At 51.9% G+C, this 18730-nt stretch overlaps 2 protein-coding genes across 2 annotated transcripts; one reads left to right on the top strand and one right to left on the bottom strand.

Moving 5' to 3' along the window:
* Positions 1-132: 132 nt before the first annotated feature.
* Positions 133-5417, top strand: LOC125729149 (B-cell lymphoma/leukemia 11A-like; the record flags this gene model as incomplete). The annotated part of the gene is made up of 2 exons (XM_049005654.1): positions 133-2063; positions 3203-5417. Coding segments are annotated over 2 exons (1940 nt in total), but the record flags the coding sequence as incomplete, so codon positions are not given.
* A 4640-nt stretch (positions 5418-10057) lies between these two features.
* Positions 10058-17538, bottom strand: LOC125729148 (basic salivary proline-rich protein 2-like). The gene is made up of 5 exons (XM_049005653.1): positions 17509-17538; positions 17226-17368; positions 12330-12880; positions 11842-12225; positions 10058-10136 (listed from the first exon to the last, which is right to left on the bottom strand). Exons 1-5 carry the CDS (start codon positions 17536-17538, stop codon positions 10084-10086), a joined length of 1161 nt encoding a protein of 386 aa, XP_048861610.1. The 3' UTR covers positions 10058-10083.
* Positions 17539-18730: the final 1192 nt, after the last annotated feature.

Below are 18730 nucleotides of genomic sequence, written 5' to 3'. Positions count from 1 at the left end.
GCACCCTTTGGCTGCCACGGGTCCTCTTTTGATTTCACCCCCAGATCAAACTAATCAATTCCCCTGATGTTACTGTGTACCCTGTCAAAGGAGCCTCAGGTCTGACTCTCTCTCTGTCCTTCTGGCCCTCAGGTAAAGATGAGCCCAGCACTTACACCTGCACCACCTGCAAGCATCCCTTTGGCAGCGCCTGGTTCCTGCTGCAGCATGCGCAGAACACGCACGGCTTTCGCATCTACCTGGAGAGCGAGCACGGCAGCCCGCTGACACCGCGCGTGGCTGTGCCGCCGGCCATGGGCGCCGACTGCACCTCGCAGCCGCCGCTGCACGGCCTGCACCTGCCCGAAGGCAGCCCCTTCAACCTGCTGCGCATTCCCGGCTCGGTGTCGGGGCGCGAAGGCCCGCCCCTGCGCGAGGGCCGCTTCCCGCCGACTCCGCCCCTCTTTAGCCCGCCACCGCGCCACCACCTGGACCCCCAGCGCATGGAGCACCTGACTGCTGAGGATTTGGCCCTGGCCACCGCCCACCACCACAGTGCCTTCGACAGGGTGCTGCGCCTCAACCCTCTGCCCCTGGACCCGCCCCCCGCCATGGACTTCTCACGGAGGCTGCGGGAATTAGCTGGCAACACTTCCACGCCGCCCCTGTCGCCTGGTCGGCCCAGCCCCATGCAACGGCTGCTGCAGCCTTTTCAACCGGGTGCCAAACCCCCCTTTATGGCCACGCCCCCTCTCCCCACCGGCCAATCCCCTTCCGGCTCACAGTCCACCCCCAATCAGCCGGCAGCCCAGTCGCAGGGCACGCCCATGAAGACCAAGTCGTGCGAGTTCTGCGGCAAGGCCTTCAAGTTCCAGAGCAACTTGATTGTCCACCGGCGGAGCCACACGGGCGAGAAACCCTACAAGTGCCACCTGTGCGACCACGCCTGCACGCAGGCCAGCAAGCTGAAGCGCCACATGAAGACGCACCTGCACAAGTCATCGCCTGGCACCGTCAAGTCGGATGATGGCCTCTCCTCCACTAGCTCGCCGGAGCCGGGCACCAGCGACCTGGTGGGCAGCGCCAGCAGCGCTCTCAAGTCGGTGGTGGCCAAGTTCAAGAGCGAGAACGATGGTCTCGTGCCCGAGAATGGCGAGGAGGACGAGGAGGAAGAGGAGGAGGAGGAGGAAGAGGAGGAGGAGGAGGAGGAAGAGGAGGGCGAGGAGGAGGAGCTAGAAAGCGACGGGGGTAGGAATAGCTATCACTTTGGGCTGAACCTCGAGGCAGCGCGGCATCACGAGAACAGCAGTGGGCGGCTGGTGGCAGAGGATGGCATCCCACGCTCGCTGCCGGAGGTCATACAGGGCATGGGGCTGGCGGCCAGCATGCAGCACTACAGCGAGGCCTTCCGGCAGCACAAGCGTGGCGCCCTGGGCTCTGACGGCGAGACGCACCGCGATATGTGCGACGACGACTCGGCGCTGGAGTCCGACCGTGTGGATGAGGGCTGCGGCGCGGCCGTCAACGGGCGTGGCTCCTCCCCCAGCGAGTCGGCCTCTGTCGGCCTTTCCAAGAAGCTGCTTCTGGGCAGTCCCAGCTCGCTGAGCCCCTTCTCCAAGCGAATCAAGCTGGAGAAGGACTTTGACATCCCCACGCCGACCATCCCCAACACAGAGAACGTGTACTCGCAGTGGCTGGCCGGCTATGCCGCCTCTCGCCAGCTCAAGGACCCCTTCCTGAACTTCGGAGACTCCCGACAATCGCCGTTCGCCTCATCCTCAGAGCATTCCTCAGAGAACGGCAGCCTGCGCTTCTCCACACCGCCCGGCGAGCTGGACGGGGGCCGCAGCGGCACGGGTAGCGGTGGCAGCACGCCGCACCTGGGTGGCCCCGGCAGGCCGAGCTCCAAGGACGGTCGGCGCAGTGACACCTGCGAGTTCTGCGGCAAGGTGTTCAAGAACTGCAGCAATCTGACAGTGCACCGGCGCAGCCACACGGGCGAGCGGCCCTACAAATGCGAGCTGTGCAACTACGCCTGCGCCCAGAGCAGCAAGCTCACTCGGCACATGAAGACACATGGGCAGGTGGGCAAGGACGTGTACAAATGTGAAATCTGTAAGATGCCTTTTAGCGTGTACAGCACTCTGGAAAAACACATGAAAAAATGGCACAGTGATCGGGCCTTGAGTAATGACATCAAGACTGAGTAGGTGAGAGCAGAGGAAGCGATCTGCCCACAAAAAAAACCGCTCCCCCCTGTAGATTTCCCCCTGTCATACTTGTCCTGTGGAGAACTAAGACATCCTTGGAGCCGGTACACCCCGCCTGTTCACCGTCGAATGCATGATCTTTAGCCGGGCAATACTATTGCATTGACGCAAACTAGGAGCCTTTCTCTTGTGCAATAATTTACGTGCTTCTGTTTTTTTCCCTCCTTTCTTCTCCTCCTCCCCCTCCTTTTTTTAAAAAAAAATTAAACAGCATGCATGGTATGTTTTTGGCTAATTTTTAAAGAGAAATTGTCCCTGGTTGGTTAGTTGTTGAGTAAATGTATCGCTGTTTTCTCGTTATGCTTTATTTAAAAAAAAAAAAGGAAGAAAAAAAAACGACAAAAACGTCCTGAAAACAAGGTGACCATGCTGCATCCAGTCTGTTATACATATCATGTACAGTTTTGTTTTGTAACACGGAGGAAAAGCAGTCTTTTGCCTAACCCTCTGGGTAAGGCTGGGAGGCACACTTGAACCGATCTTTAAAAAAGATTTCGTGTCCTTACAGGGTTGGAAAATATCAATTGGCTTAAACGTATCGATCGTTAAAATTTAGCAGTGACGGCCTTGCAATTTTGTGAGGAAAAAAAAAAACAGCAAGTTATCTAAATTTGTATTATCATTTGGTAAAACAAAAAGATGTAGTGCCTTGGATCTTCCAACTGCATTGATTTAATACCATTTCTTAGAAGAAATTCTATGGTCCTTGCATCAAGTACCTTACTGCTAGAGTCAACTGTGACTTAAGAAAAAAAAACCGAATTGCGAAACGAAGAAAATCTCTAGTTAATCATCATTTAGCTACCTATAATGTACCTATAATGACTGTTGTACTTGCACGGTACATGATGTATTGTGTGAGGTTAAACCTCTATTTTATTTTTTTTCTTCTTTTTTGGTCTGGTGGCACTGATTGCTGATCCATAATCCTCCCGTCGTTTTTTTAAGCGTAGACGCTGTGAAGATGTCCCTCGCTTCGCAGCAGAAACGTGATGACGCCCGACCTCCTCCGCATTCGACAGGAGCTGCGTTAATGACCGGGGCACCTAAAGTCCTCCAGGGCAATTTCGTTCTGACGAGCTCGATTGAAATTGATTGGGAGTGATGGGAATATCAGGGAGAGGTGGCAGGGATCTCCTCGTTCCATCTATGGCATCATTCAGACGCTTTTTTTTTTTTTAATAATTTATTTTGAAAAGATCCACCACTGATGATTAACAATGAATTGCCTGAAGATCGAACCTTTCAACTCATCATTCATAAAAGCACCCATATCTGAATTCTTCAAAGAACAGGCCGATGAAATAAAGAAAGTACAAGATTTTTAAAAAATCATACACTGTGTATGTTCTTTTCGTCGAAATAAAACAAAACCTGTTTTCACGGTTCATCTACAGCATCCGCCCCAGTCAATGTTGACATAGCACTTGGCACTCAACCGTAGGCCGTACCTGGTTCCCTAATCGGCGCTACGGTGGTTGAGTATAAAATTATTGTACGAAAAAGTGCACTGTTCCGTTTTCCCAGTTTACAGGTATGTGCTTAAGGGGAAAGAATAAAAACATGTAGCTGAACTGATGGACACATCGTTTAGCGTAGACGGGATGAAATCAGTTTGCCAGCCCTAACTTCCCAGAATGCCGAGCGGTTTGCTATCGTGGCTGTGATTGGGCAAAGACTTCCCTGCTCGAGGACAAAAAAGAGAATGAACAAAACTTGCTGCTTAAACTGCAAGAATTTTTTGTACATTTTTTAAAGTATAAATATTAAAAATTGACTTTTTTTTTTAAAAACGACAATGACACTTCGTTATCTTTAGGGGAAACAGTATTTTAAGTTTGTCGTCGTTTCTCTTTCCTCTCTTAGTGTTGTTCAGGACTTGATCACAGTATGTATAAAATTTAAAAAATCTGAGTTTTTTTTTTTTTTTTTGCTTTGGCTGTTCACAGCTCTTCAGGTTGACAAAACTTGCATTGGGGAAAGGTTTAAGATTATCTATAAATATATAATAGAGAATATAGGAAAATGCACACTCATGTCGATTCCTATGCTAAAATACATTTATGGTATACTTTTTCTGTATTTCTAGAATGGTATTTGAATTAAATGTTCACCTAGTGTAGGGACTATAGTATTTATATTGAGGCTCGTATTTTTAACTGTTGCTTGTTCTCTTAAAAAGGTATCGACGTACCTTTTTTTGGTAGTGGAAAAAAACAAGCTGCCACGGTATATTTTTTTAATTTGGCAGGATAATATAGTGCAAATTATTTGTATGTTAAAATAAAACAAACAGAAATGAAAAAAAAAAATTAAGCTGTGGTATTGTACAGATTAGGGGCCATGAGATGGACCCCCGCCCCCCCCAGAAGTCCTTTCTGAATGTCCACAGTAGCGCTAACAGGTGGCTGTACATATCTCTTTTTTTAATTTTATTTTATTAAATTCGTCCGCTGCCGCCAGTCAGTACGCAGTAACGCAAGCCGATGTCGGGTCGTCCCGTAGTGTGTTCCTCCGCCACCCACGTGACTACATTCCAGCATCAGAAACGTCATATGCAGTAAACGATTACGGGAAAAAAAAATTAAAAAATAAATGAATTTAGAAAAAAAAAAAAATCAATGTTTTTGCAGGTTTTTTTTTCTTTTCATTGCCAAATACTAAATGGTGCTTTATATTTAGATCGGGAAGAATTTCATATGCAAAGCATATTTAAAAACAATGTAACGGAAATAATGGGGAAGCCCACTTGAGTTGATACTTTTTGTAAATGGCAATGTGGAATATTTTGTTATCTGCCTTTTCTATTCCTGTTCTGGAAGCTGTTTGTTGTAAACTGAACTTGAACGTATCTTTTACAATGGGAGTCACTATTTATTACTACTTATGTGCTCTGTTCAAAACAGAGGCGCATATATTTTTTTTTATTATTTTTTTTTTTTTTGGGTTTTGTTTTTGTTTAGTTTTTATTTTTTAAAAGAACGGCCAAAGGTCACGGCTGACCTAGCTTTTCGTTGTACATGTTTCCGGTCTCTGTTCTGTTCTGTTCTGTTGAGAATGCCACTGTCTGTGTTCTCTGGCAGGTGTCTGCATAATCCTGTTCACACAACCATTTTGTCCCTTTATTGAGGAGAAAAAAAAAACAATTAATAAAAAATTTAAAGTATATCTTGTGACTGGCGACTCCTTTGTGTCTACTGGTGAACTGGGTTGCTGGATGTCACTGTAGGATGTTTGGTGCGTGTGTGTGTGTGTGTGTGAGACATTGAGGCTCAGGTCATGGAGAATGGAGGGGGTATGTTTTGCCTCAGGTGGGGGGCGGTGCCTGTCTTTGCCTCATCATGATGTCCCACATTCCACCGGTTCCTGGTTCGATGCGGTTGCAGCGAATGCCACCTTTACCGTACGCCCTGATGTCACCCCCGACCTCGCCCATTGCTTGCTCTCTGCCCATCTGTGTCTGTTTTGCCCCGAGGCTTGGGCTCGTCTCGATCGCCCCGCGGCGGCGGAGCTGGCGGTGCTCCTTCCTGTCCCACCATCGCCGTACCCGATCCGTGGGAACATGAAGCCGGCCTGGCGCGCGGGCCTGCGGGGGCAGTGCGTGCGTGTGTGGCATGCGACTGGCACCCGGGTGTTCCGCCCCCCCTCCCTCCCTGTTCCCTTCAGAACACACCCATTGTTTTCTTCCCCAGCAGCATCTGGCACGGCCCGAGCTGTCCTGTCTCGTCATAAATTAATCGCGCAGTAAACCTACAGGCCGTTCTGGGCTTTTTCTGCTTTACTGCGTCTCCAGAAACATTTATCTGAGAACGTATCACCTTTGCCCTCATTATAAAAATCTATATTAGTTTGACCCACTGTTCCTATAAACTTTCATAGATTCCCCCCCCCCCCCCCCCCAGAATTGTGTCTCTGGAGAATATTATACTCAGGTTTCTGTAAAAATTCTAGTTTTTTCCAGTTTTTATTTATCCCCAAATCTCAGGCCTGGAGTGTCGTGCTGGCTTGATGGATCCTGTATATTAAAAGGCAGGAGGCGTTTAAGGAAAAGGACAGAAGGTTGTTGGTTCGCATCCCTGGAGGGGCTCAGCTGCCATCTTGAGCTGAAGTGCTTCACATGCCTTGAATTCCTCCACTCATATAAACACTCTAGGTTCTGAGTCATTTTGGCATTAGCACAAACTAAATAATAACTAGTAGCGAGAAATATTGTTTCCTGCAATGGGTTGGCACCTCGTCCTGGGAGATTCCCTGCCTCTGGACCTCCGTGGGCCTAAGAAAAGTGTGTATAGAAGATGGAAGAGCTGAGTGAGAAGCAGCACAGTAGCTAACTGGCTAGCGCTGCAGGCTCTCATCTCCAGAGTTGGGGGTTTAAATTCTAACCCCCCAACTCTGTGTGTGCGTGAGGAATGCAAGTTCTCCTTCGCTTTGTGTGATGTTCTTCCGGGTTGTCCAGTTTCCTCATAGGGTCCAGAAAATCTGTAGTTAGATGGATGAGTGACCCTAAATTGCTTGCAGTATGTGATAATGTGTGAGTGAGCAGCGTCCTATTCAACGCGTCCCCTGCCTCGTGTCCCTAAGATGCCTGGGCTCCTCACTCCGACTTTGCACTGGATAAGCAGTTACAGAAGATGGATGGATGGAGCAATATTATAAAATGAAAGTAGAATAATAATAGAATTGTATATTTTGTAGGTGCCTTATTTAGTGCCAGGTTACTTTGCCACTATGCTTAGAGACTCAGAATTACCCCCCCCCCTCCCACCCCCACATATCAGCTGTGTGATTCCCCATGGCCCAGAGCGCTGGCTCCAGTAACAGGCCCAGAGGTGTGTCGCACGAGCTGTGTCAGCAGTCATCGCTGACGACTCCAGCGGGAACTCTGAATCTGATGACCACGCGTACCCAGCCTGGGTTCTTGAGGTCTGGAATCCTGAAGGCCCTTTTTCAAATATACATTAGCACCTGTGCAGCACCTGGTGAGGTCAATTTACGGTGTAAATGAGCACTTCGGTGAGGTAATTAATGGCTGGGTACGTGCAAAAAGGTGCCCTCAATGTTTGGGGCAGGATGCCACTGGCTGCGGTAGAAAACTCCCTAAATGTCACTGTGGGCTTGTACACTATATCAATCGCAGGAAGTGATGTCGAGAGGTAGGTCTCTTCTCATTGGATGCCAGTGAGCACATGACATGCATAGTCCTGAAATGTCATGAGGCATAGACATATGATTAAAGGACCCCAGGAACTGTCTAGAGTGACCAAACTCAGCTGTCTAGTTGGAAAGATTTGCTTTGCTCTTTCCTCAGCAGCAGGGCAAGAAATAGATATCAGGAGGGGTCCTTTGGGTTTAATGATTGGATTAGTGTAGGATGATTAATCACAGCTGGTGATAAAAAAGAAAAAGAAAGTGTAGGAAGGTGTATTAAATCTAAGCACTTTAATAAACAAATTAATTGATCCCAGGTGAGCACTTTTGGGGGAGTAGCTCTCTTCAGCATTTAAAAACATTTTATCGGGCAGGTGGGGGGCACACTTAGTGCTTCAGGACCTCCACAGCATCCCGTTTAACCAAGCTAACGACTTCGCGAGCCGATAAACGTCACGTGGGAAGGCTCTGTCCTCCACAAGTGCCGTAAGCTGCCTCTTCACGAGGCAAACCTGCGGCCAGCGGGACAAGGCCGGCAGGAAGTGAGGTCGTAAAAAGGGGCCAGGGTACGTCTGTGCGTGTGTGAGCAACAGAAAGGGGTGGAAGTTCACCGGAGCTTATCTGTGCTGCCAACCTTGCCTGGTCATCTGCATAACTCATAAATCCCTCGGCGTCCTTCCCCGCTGTCTCCCCGAAGGGCGGCACGACCGCTTGCTGTCCGCTGAGCAAGGAGAGGTCAAAGTCTATAGATAGACAAAGCGGCCGGCATTCAAGGTGTGGACAGCCGAGATAAAGTCGAAGGGCAGGGTGGTGGAGCAGGGGGGAGGTCACCGTGGTTTCGAGTATAAAGGTCAGTCAGTTGGGTTGGAAATGAGAATAACCACCCCCCCAGCCCCTCCCCTAACCCAAACAGCCGAAACACGCAATGGAGATGACACTTCAAACACTTGTGTGTGTAGCCAGTTAGTCCTCGCTCACTGCGTGAGGCACACTCTCACACGCGTCAATAGTCCCATACTCTTCACCTAGGTTACTTTCTTCTTCTTTCAGGAGAGCAGGAAGTGAGGTACGAGCAGGAAGTGAGGTAGTTGGGAGACGTGTGGCCTGATGAGGACCGAGTCTTGAATGGCCAGGCTCTGTGTTTCTCTCACGCCGCAGCCACACACGCTGAAGCAGACCTTGCCAGTCCGTTGTGACTGGTTCCCATTGCGTTTTTCTGTTTCCTAAGCTGACATTTTCTTTTTTAGCCCCATTCACTAAACTTCTGGTGCTTCTGGTCCTCTGTAACCTTGAGGGGTAGCGCACTCATCGGCTCCACTCCCTGGTTGCTTGGAGCTGTGCAGAGTGTGTGTGAGTGTGTGTGTGTGTGTAGCAGGGTGTGGCCGATGGGCCCCAGACACTGTGGCAAATTCCCGCGGCGCACCTGCATGGCAGCACGGGGCCAGGAAGACAGTGGCTAATCTGCTGAGGGGAGAACCAGGTGCTCCGCTTCCTGGGCTTTGACGTTTGGGGGGGTCGGGGGGGGGGTGCAGGTCTGCTAAGGTTAATTGCAGCTGCAGTGACGAAAAGGCCGGGTCACCTTCGAAAGCTGAAAAGGAGAGGTAATCATGGGGGACGACTGAAGCTAAGCTGGCGTGTTTCCGGCACGGCTGTTAATCGAGGAGGGGGAAGGTGGGGTCTGGGGGAGAGGCGGGGTCTAGGGGCATAGGGGGCCCCGCCACGGATCAGCATCTGTGTTATGTCTGCTACTCTCTGTTTTGTGTTAACGTGACCCCGTGACCTCTGTCTGCAGGGTTCGGGCTGTGGTTAGAGGCATACAGGCGCACACACACACACACACACACACACACACACACACACAACACACACCTACCGTCAAACATAAGACACACCTGCCTCAGGAGTGCATGTGTCTGCATACTCTCACCTTCGCGCCTAAAACGGCATCTCATGATCGCTCTTGCAAAAAAAAGGACTCAAAATTGCAGACAAATGTGTTTGAAGGGTATTTTTTTTGCCTACTTGCACCTTGTAGCACATCATGCAGAGGTACGGATACACACACACACACACACACACACACATGCATGTGCACATATTCATATCTTGTGGGGACTCTCCATCCATTTCTAAGGGAATAACCCTAATCCCAACCATGGTAAGCTTAACCCCTACTCAGCCCTAACTGTAACCTTAAGTAAACAAACAACATTTTTAGTTTTTTGATTGCAGCCACAGATTTTTATAACATGGAGTTTCCCCCTCTTGGGACTGAAAAAATGTCCCCCACAGTGTCAAAATAACAGGTTTTATTTCAAATATACATATATGTACATAACACACACACACACACACACACACCAAGGACGCGGCCTCTCAAACAAAGCCTCCACACTCTGCCCCCGTCGCCCTGTCTAATGTGGTAGGGTAGGGGTCAGAGGTCAGAGGTCGCCTTTCTCAGGCCTACAGATTAGGTTTCATGTGACTGAGCACTTTTGTCTGCTGGGGCTGGTGGACAGGAAGTCTCTAGGAGGCTCGAGCGTCTGCAGCCACCAGAAGGATCTGAGGCCTCCACATCCAGCGCCTCTCCATTGAAGATGTCTGGGGCGGGGGTGGGGGTGGGCGTGGGGGGATCAGTCAGTTAGCGGGAGGTCCAAACGGTTGTGCTCTGTGTCAAGCAGGAAAGTTAGGCCAGTGTGACCCGTCGTCTGGCCAGGCAACGCTCCCCGTTGATGGGACCTGAAGAGCAGATTTTCAAAACATGCCATTTTTAAAAAACGAAACCACCAATGACCTTCAGCCAGGCTTCCTCATCACATGTCACAGTATCGTGAACCAAATCTCACTCAGTCCTCGTATGACCCAACGAAGAACTTTCAATGAATTTCCAAAACACACGCAATTTTTTTTCAAAAACATTCCCCATAGAATTAGCGAGTCGTACAAATCTGCTTTTCAGTTTCCGCACATTTTTGCTTTGTTCAATGTTGGGATGGTGTGGATTGGTGAAGAATCAATTTCACTGGTGACCCAGTAGGGATTTGACCGGTTTGACCAGTTAAACTGAAGCATGAGGAGTCTCTACTTAGTCTGTGAGGCTTTTCTACAAATATACCCAAGAAGAGAGAGGAGTGTGTCCACCTAAAGTGATCCAGTCCTCCCCCAGTCCGCCACGGCATTGTCTGGGGAGGGAACGTAAAGTCTGCCCAGGATATCAGTTTGTGGGAAATTAAGTCAACCCTTTGGACCGACAAGATCCTACGTGGCCTTAGGCAACAAAGCAGGCCCCCTCATCGCAGCCAGGCTGTGCGATTCAAATCGAGTCTGTGTGCCGACTGTGATTTAAATATGTTTAATCCAGCCTGAATATTTCATAACAAGCTTTGGAAATGACTCTCTGCTCCCCTAGATTGGACTAGGTTACCTTATGCTCTCGGTGGACCGGTCGGCTCAAAAAAGGACAAAGAGACTCTGATCACAATCTGAGACCAGCAGAATCGGTTTTTTAAAAAAAATGATACCTGCATTTCTGCCCTTACTCGTTTTCGGAGGTCCTGCCGTCGCATGGACGCCCTTTGCGGTCAACATTGAATGGTGTCCTTGCAGGGGTTGAGTGAAACAGGTAAGATGATTATATTAGTGCATTAATGCACCCTTTCTCAAACTATGGGCCGCGGACCAGTGCCGGTCCGTGAGAGGGTTCCTGCTGGCCCGTGAGAGGGTTCCTGCCGGTCCGTGAGAGGGTTCCTGCCGGCCCGCAGAGCCTAGCTTCTGCACCAATCAACCAATTCTACATCCAATCTATCTATCTATCTATCTATCTATGCGGATATGCATCCACGGGGGGGGGTTGGGCTTGGTCGTGTTTGCAGGGCCTGCAGTGCCTGCCTACAGCCTGACAGTTTGAGAAACGCTGCATTAATGGACAGGACTGATATGGACCTTTTCACTAGAAGGTTCCCTGACAGTTACCGGAAAAGACCGAGCCTTTCAATAAAACACAGGTCAACTTTAGCGCCTCCTGACACCATTTCCAGGCCACGTCGATTCTCTCGGCCGCCTCCAGGCTAAAAACCCCCCCACCCCATGGGTGGATTTTCTGGAGCACCCATAAACCCCGAAATCCAGCATGCATGTAAGACCCCCAGCCAAGGAGTACGATCCCTACGTGTGCTAATTATTTCCAGATAGTGTTTAGTGGAAGGCCACTCCATACATCTCTGGTACGCATCAAGCCATCGGAACAGGTCTTGGTGGGGAGTTGGGCACGAGGGCTGACTCAGAACAAAGCTGCGGGTCACTTGTCTTTGCGATGGACAAATTAGCATTGTTTGAGCTGTGGGGAGGAGAAGGGGGGCTCTGTACCCTAGAACCCCCCCCCCCCACACACTCTTAAAAATGCGTAAACGGAGGCAGAAAGTGGGAGAAAAATGTGTGTATTTACATTCTCGAAACGTTAAAAGAGACCGGGCCAGAGATTCAATCAGGCCCGGGGGGCCGTGAATGTCGCTTGCCAAGTTGGCCCCTTGCCTGGATCGTGTTTCAGTGCCCCTGCGCCACACCGGGGCCCCCACACAGCCGCTGACCGATGGGGTAGATCCTGGGGGCAGGGGTCTGGACCTCCACGCGGCCGCTGACCGATGGGGTGGATCTTGGGGGCAGTGGTCTGGACCTCCACGCGGCCGCTGACCGATGGGGTGGATCTTGGGGGCAGTGGTCTGGACCTCCACGCGGCCGCTGACCGATGGGGTGGATCTTGGGGGCAGTGGTCTGGACCTCCACGCGGCCGCTGACCGATGGGGTGGATCCTGGGGGCAGTGGTCTGGACCTCCACGCGGCCGCTGACCGGTGGGGTGGATCCTGGGGGCAGTGGTCTGGACCTCCACGCGGCCGCTGACCGATGGGGTGGATCTTGGGGGCAGTGGTCTGGACCTCCACGCGGCCGCTGACCGATGGGGTGGATCCTGGGGGCAGTGGTCTGGACCTCCACGCGGCCGCTGACCGATGGGGTGGATCCTGGGGGCAGTGGTCTGGACCTCCACGCGGCCGCTGACCGATGGGGTGGATCCTGGGGGCAGTGGTCTGGACCTCCACGCGGCCGCTGACCGATGGGGTGGATCTTGGGGGCAGTGGTCTGGACCTCCACGCGGCCGCTGACCGATGGGGTGGATCCTGGGGGCAGTGGTCTGGACCTCCACGCGGCCGCTGACCGATGGGGTGGATCTTGGGGGCAGTGGTCTGGACCTCCACGCGGCCGCTGACCGATGGGGTGGATCTTGGGGGCAGTGGTCTGGACCTCCACGCGGCCGCTGACCGATGGGGTGGACCCTGGGGGCAGTGGTCTGGACCTCCACGCGGCCGCTGACCGATGGGGTGGATCTTGGGGGCAGTGGTCTGGACCTCCACGCGGCCGCTGACCGATGGGGTGGATCTTGGGGGCAGTGGTCTGGACCTCCACGCGGCCGCTGACCGATGGGGTGGATCTTGGGGGCAGTGGTCTGGACCTCCACGCAGCCGCTGACCGATGGGGTGGATCCTGGGGGAGGCGGCAGCTGGGGCCGGTGCTGCTGTTTATTTTCTCAGCCTCCTGTCTAACAGGGCCCAGCTGATGGAGGCCTCTACTATTACGACGGCATCACAGCCCATATCAAACATCCATCTTGCGGATTAAAAGGTGGCGGCTCTTTTCAAGTCGCCCGACTTACACACTGGAAACAATTACCTAAAAATAACAAAATTATCATAACTTGGACTACGCCTGCCAAAGCAAAGGCCAGATAATTAGTTTGACAAAATGTTTTCACTGTGTGAACCGTAAGGACAGATGGTTTAAATTATGGCCCCTTGTCTTATTGGGCTGCGCTATAAACAGGAGCCTGAAGTTTGGGGCAGCAAAGCTGTGAAAACTGTCCGGCAAATTATTTTTCCCCTTTTCCTGTCAATTTTTCCATTTTCTGCCTCCATTTCCTTGCCTTTCTTCTGGTCTGAAGCTCATTAAGCTTAACATGTAATGAACATTTAATGAGGGAGGTCTTGAAATCAAGGGGGAAAAATCCTGATTTTATTTATTTACCTCTCCTCCTATCCTCCTTTTTCTGCCGGCCTGATTACGAACCCACATGGTACTGAGATCTGAGGACCCTTTAGGTCCTGAACCCGAACAGGGGTGCTCACGCGTACTGTGATCTCGTGGTGGGGGTGGGGGGGCAGTAATGGCCAATCTGACTGCCGAGGCCCATCTGCTGAGGGACACTTTGTAACTGGAGAGCCCGGTGCACGTTTTCAGCGGGTGGGAAGTGGAAATGCAATCCAGTTGCTGGTGAAGCCCCCCCCCCCCCCGCCCTGCCAAGGAGGAACTCGTACTGTGACCTTCGCTGGGTCCTGTGGCAAGGGCTCTGTCACTGCTAAGCCCCCCACCACTGGAGAATTCTAGCAGAGCTGGGAGGTGCCTCAGAGAGCCGTGTTAGTGCTGTCTGTGAGCTTTACTGGAAGATACATCCGTGTAGCTGCGTCTGTGAGCTTTACCGGAAGAGTCATCGGTGTAGCTGCGTCTGTGAGCTTTACCAGAACATACCAGGGACGGATTATGGGTTGTGTGGGCCCCTGGGCAAAACGTTCGCGAGGGCCCCCCCCCCCCACCACCACCACCACCACAATTCTAGGGCCCTTGGCAGCCAAACGCCCTCCCTATAGGGTCAGGGGCCCTTGTAGGCAGAGGATCAAAGAATGTAGGCCCTCTAAAATAGACAAACGAAAATACATTGTTGATAAGCGTTGCAAATTGTTTTGGGCTAGGGGCCCCACGGGCCCCCTGCACCCCAAGGGCCCCTGGGCATCGGCCCCGCTGGCCCGGTCCATAATCCGTCCCTGGAACATACATCTGTGTAGCTACGTCTGTGAGCTTTACCGGAAGATACATCCGTGTAGCTACGTCTGTGAGCTTTACCGGAAGATACATCCGTGTAGCTACGTCTGTGAGCTTTACCGGAAGATACATCCGTGTAGCTACGTCTGTGAGCTTTACCGGAAGATACATCCATGTAGCTGCGTCTGTGAGCTTTACCGGAAGATACATCCCTGTAGCTGTGTCTGTGGGCTTTACCAGAAGATTCATCCGTGTAGCTGCGCCTGTGAGCTTTATTGGAAGATACATCTGTGTAGCTGTGTCTGTGGGCTTTACCTGAGGACACATCTGTGTGTCAGTTGTGTGGCCTGAAAAGTAAAAGTGGAGTGGGGGTGGAGATCAGCGAGCACCCCTGAATCGCCACTTCAGAGTGGCTAGTCCCACCTCCATGATGTCTTCCGACATGGTCCCGTTTTCTGTGACATGCCTTTTCAGTCTTCCACGGCCTTGTTAGCTGTCCCAGTGACACATCCTCTGGGATTCTCGCCCAGACTGCCGGCCACTGGCCATTGAGGCGGGACGGTGATTTCTGGGAATGCTGTGGGGGGGTGGGGAGGTGCATGACTGGCAGAAATTCTCGGTGTCTTCGGGACTGCAGGTTCGAATGCCTCTTCCTCTAACAATAGAATTGGATGTGACAGGTAGCTGGGGTCCCTGACCCCTTTCTCAAAGAAACACTGCAATCCAGGAGGTACTGTGTGACCTGCGGGGGCGGGGGGGGGGGGTAGTGTCTAGTAGAGGGAGGAAAAGAGACATTTGATGGAAACGGAGGGTCATCAATATACTATCATGTCCTTGTATGTTGCTTTCATCATGAATGCCTGCTAAAAAATTTTTTATGAAATGAATGTGTCCTAGTGCCCTGCGATGGGCTGGCCCCCCATCCTGGGTTGTTCCCTGCCTCGTGCCCATTGCTTCCGGGATAGGCGCCGGACCCCCCGCGACCCAGTAGGATAAGCGGTTTGGAAAATGGATTAATGGATGGATGGATGAATGTGTCCTAAACATGTTCCATGAATGTGACGGCGTGTATCTGCACGCCTGGCTCTGTAATGTGTGTGTGCGTCCGCACTTTCGCAGAGGGCGTGGCTCGCCAGCTCAGTCGGTAATGTTCTGCACAGGAAGGGCGCAGTCGATGATCAGTGCGAGAAACGCTGCCAAGAACCATCATATGACACCACCCCCATTCTGTCCCCACCCCTCCCCTCCCCCCTGCCACGCTCCCCTGCCCAGCCGACCCTTGTGCCGTCTTGACAAGGTCATGCCCGTGAGCTTGGAGTATCTATCGATTTCCAGCGGCCGGGGATCGCTGCTGCCCGCAACCGTGGCTGCCGCTTCAGATAACACCCTATCTCCTTTCCCTAACTCTGGCTCCGATCCGCTGCCCCCCCCCCCCCCCACCAGTGTGGCTGACAGCGGGGCTCTAACACTATGGGCGCTACGCCCCATATGACATGCTAACACCCCGGCCAGATCCGCTGTCGGTGCCGTCCGTTCCACACCTGCCTGGGGGAGTACGCCGCTAAATCGCTGCCCCTGGGAGTGAGCTTCCGGTGAGCTCGTCCTTTCGTGGATCCATGTTTATTCTGCAGGGGGATGTGAAGGAATTCAGAGGAGTCTCTCAAGTGTAGAAGAGGAGGTTTCTGAACATTCCTTCATCCGCCCTTCCGTCCCTCCATCCCTCCATCCATCCATCTTCCAGCTGTTCGTCCAGTTTATGGTCCTAGAAGTCTCCCTCTTGAAGTTCAGGGCATGGTGACAACCTGGACAGGACGGTGGTGAACCTCAAGCATTTCGGCCTAAAATGTTACTCCAGTTACTGCTCTGATATGGCAGGACTTTCCAGGCCGAGCTTCAGGTGTAACCTCTCGTGGTCGGATGCACGCAGCATGTGTTCGTATGAGACTCGGAAGAACTACAATTCCCACAATACCACAGTGCTCAGGTCTTATTCTCATTGGTCTAATTCTGTTCACATTAGATCAGGGATGAAGAAGCCAATAGTTCTTCACCCAGAGCCATCTGGTCCATCTCAGCTGAGATAAATAAACAAAAAAGGAAATAAATAAGTAAACTCAGCTCACACAAGTTGAAAGCTGTGGTATTATAACCATTTTGAGGGTATGTTTATTTTTTGTTGCCTGATTTAGAAGTGATTCATCCAGGTTTTTTTCTGTCCTCAGTTGAATCATTTATATTTTGGGGTAGAAATGAGGTTGTGTTTGTAGGCTGTTTGCATGGACAGGGCCGCAAATGGCGCCATGCCAAGGCCAATTGAGAGGCGTCGCTGAAGGCCTGGGGGTAGATTTTCATAAATTATTCATCATTATACAAAATAATCCTTAGCAGGATTGGTAAGGGAGGCAGGGCGGGCGATAGCTGGGGATGGTTGGGGTGGGGGTGGGGGGGGGGTGTTGAGGATTAGCTAGTTGTAAATATCAATGTCTTTTGTGGATTCCAGCCCAGTGGTCCTTTCTGCACGCGGCTGTTAAACTCAAACGTTAAGGGCGAACACCTTGGGAATCGGACACATGAGTCACAAAAAGGCAGTGATAATCTGGTGTTTATATGACCACCCCCCCCCGGGGGGCTGAAGACCATCTGATGAATGCCAGCCAATGTTTGGACCACAGTGGATCTGGACATCAGTCTGCTGGGAGTACCAGTGGATCTCTCTATCCCACACACACACACACGCACACACACAGGCACACACACACACACACAGGCACATGCAAGCACGCACACACACACACAAGCACACACACACAGGCACACGCACGCACACGTGTGCACAAATCGTCACCCCCACTGTCTTTTGTCTCCCTCTGAGGCCAGGTGGGCTCTGAACTCATGAGTGTTCGGCTCCCGGCAACAGCTGGTGGACCAGCAGTCTGCAAAGAGCTAACAGGATGACCTCCCACCGCAGAGCAGAAGACAGAACGCAGCGGCGGACACCCGAGAGATGGAGGGCGGAGGGGGCACGCGGGGGGTCGTCTGGCTGGAGGCATGGGGAGAAGCACAGGTCAGGTGCGAGGTTGGACTGTCCTGGCAGAGTCCGGGGATGCTAGGGAAGGGAGCGAGACAAAGCGACTGCTGAGACAGGCTCAGTTCCCAAGGAGACGATCTATAGGTTGTCCCACATCATCTGTGGGGGGCGGGGGTTGCTCTTCCTCAAGCCAGCTGGGGCTTTGACCACCCACCTACCCGTTCCCTCTCCAGCGAGACCCCCTCCATGTTCGGCTGTCAGCACATAAACCAGGCCACCCCCCCCCCCAACTACCTTCATCCCTCCCCAGCACCTCTGGTGGTCAGGAATGTTCAACTAACTAGACAGGTGAGGACACCTGAATGTAAGCTTCTAGATGCAGCCGTGTCTGAGCAAATGTATGGCGATACGCTGTCTGGATCCTTGCAGTTCCCACGACTGATTTAAGGAGATATATGAATGTAAGATCAGATGTGAAGATGGAAATCTGAATTTGAGTTCTCATGCAGTCCTACCTCATTCTGAATTTACCTGCGTGGGCTCCAGTGAAGGGGCAGGAAGTGACATCATGACTTGCTCTTTCCAAGCGTGACTGACAACAAATATCATGAAAGCTGCCAGTTACAGACGAAGTGCGGCGTTTCCTTAAGACGCCTTTGACCAATGACCGCAGTCCCACTTCCTGTTCCGGGTGGCTCCTGCCAAACGGAGAAGCCTGCCTGCGTGACCCTTTTCCTCATTCGTAGTATTATTCCTTGTCATTTGCATCGGTTGATTTCTTTTGTAGCTCTCCACCTTTTCTCTGCCATTTCCCATTTCCTCCCAAATGTCAACACGAAACGTGGATGTCCTGTAACGGCATAATGCAAAGGAGTGGGGGGTGGGGGGGGGGGGGGGGGGTTGCTTTTATGCTTGTAAAGTGGCTTCCGATTGAATGGATTACAGCAGGTTAGTGTGTAGAGCAGTCAGTGGAGTGTAAATGGTGCAGCGTGCATAGGGAACAGCAGATGAGCATGGGGAGGCGTGTGGGGGGGGGGGGGGGGGGCCTCAGCTGACCGTCAGACATAAATCTGCTGGGGGCGGAGAAGGGTGTGAGATGAAGGCCCAGTGTCGGGACTATAGTCCCCTTCAGACCTACAATTCCTAACCCCCCCCCCCGCCGTGTCTCCCTTGTGGGGGGGAGGGGTTTAAGTGTTGTTGAATAAGACTGACCTTTAATAAAAGGAGGTGGGGGCTGGGTGCTCCTGCATCCCAGTTCCCAGACACACAGTGACCTTTCAAACCAGACGAGGGCGAACGGGCGCATTGGGGGGGTGGCGGGGGGTTGGTTGTGGACTTTGAACCTGCTACACCCCCCCCCCGCATCCCCTGCACACCTCCCCCACATGCTAGGGGCCCATGTTCAGCCGGGCCCGTCTATCCCCTCTACGTATCTGTCTT

Source organism: Brienomyrus brachyistius, unplaced genomic scaffold, assembly GCF_023856365.1.
Source record: "Brienomyrus brachyistius isolate T26 unplaced genomic scaffold, BBRACH_0.4 scaffold525, whole genome shotgun sequence".
NCBI classification, from domain to species: Eukaryota; Metazoa; Chordata; class Actinopteri; order Osteoglossiformes; family Mormyridae; genus Brienomyrus; species Brienomyrus brachyistius.
Note: the sequence above shows the minus strand (reverse complement) of the source record. Positions and strands in the feature narration are given on the sequence as shown.

Excerpts from the sequence above, each read along its gene's own strand:
- LOC125729148 (XM_049005653.1), bottom strand. The coding sequence starts at position 17,538 with ATGGAGGGGGTCTCGCTGGAGAGGGAACGG. Across the intron at positions 12,881-17,225 it reads GTTCTGTCTTCTGCTCTGCG|ATCCACCCCATCGGTCAGCG; the intron begins GTGGGAGGTCAT and ends ACTGCCCCCAAG. Across the intron at positions 12,226-12,329 it reads CGGTCAGCGGCCGCGTGGAG|GTCCAGACCACTGCCCCCAG; the intron begins GTCCAGACCACT and ends GGCCGCGTGGAG.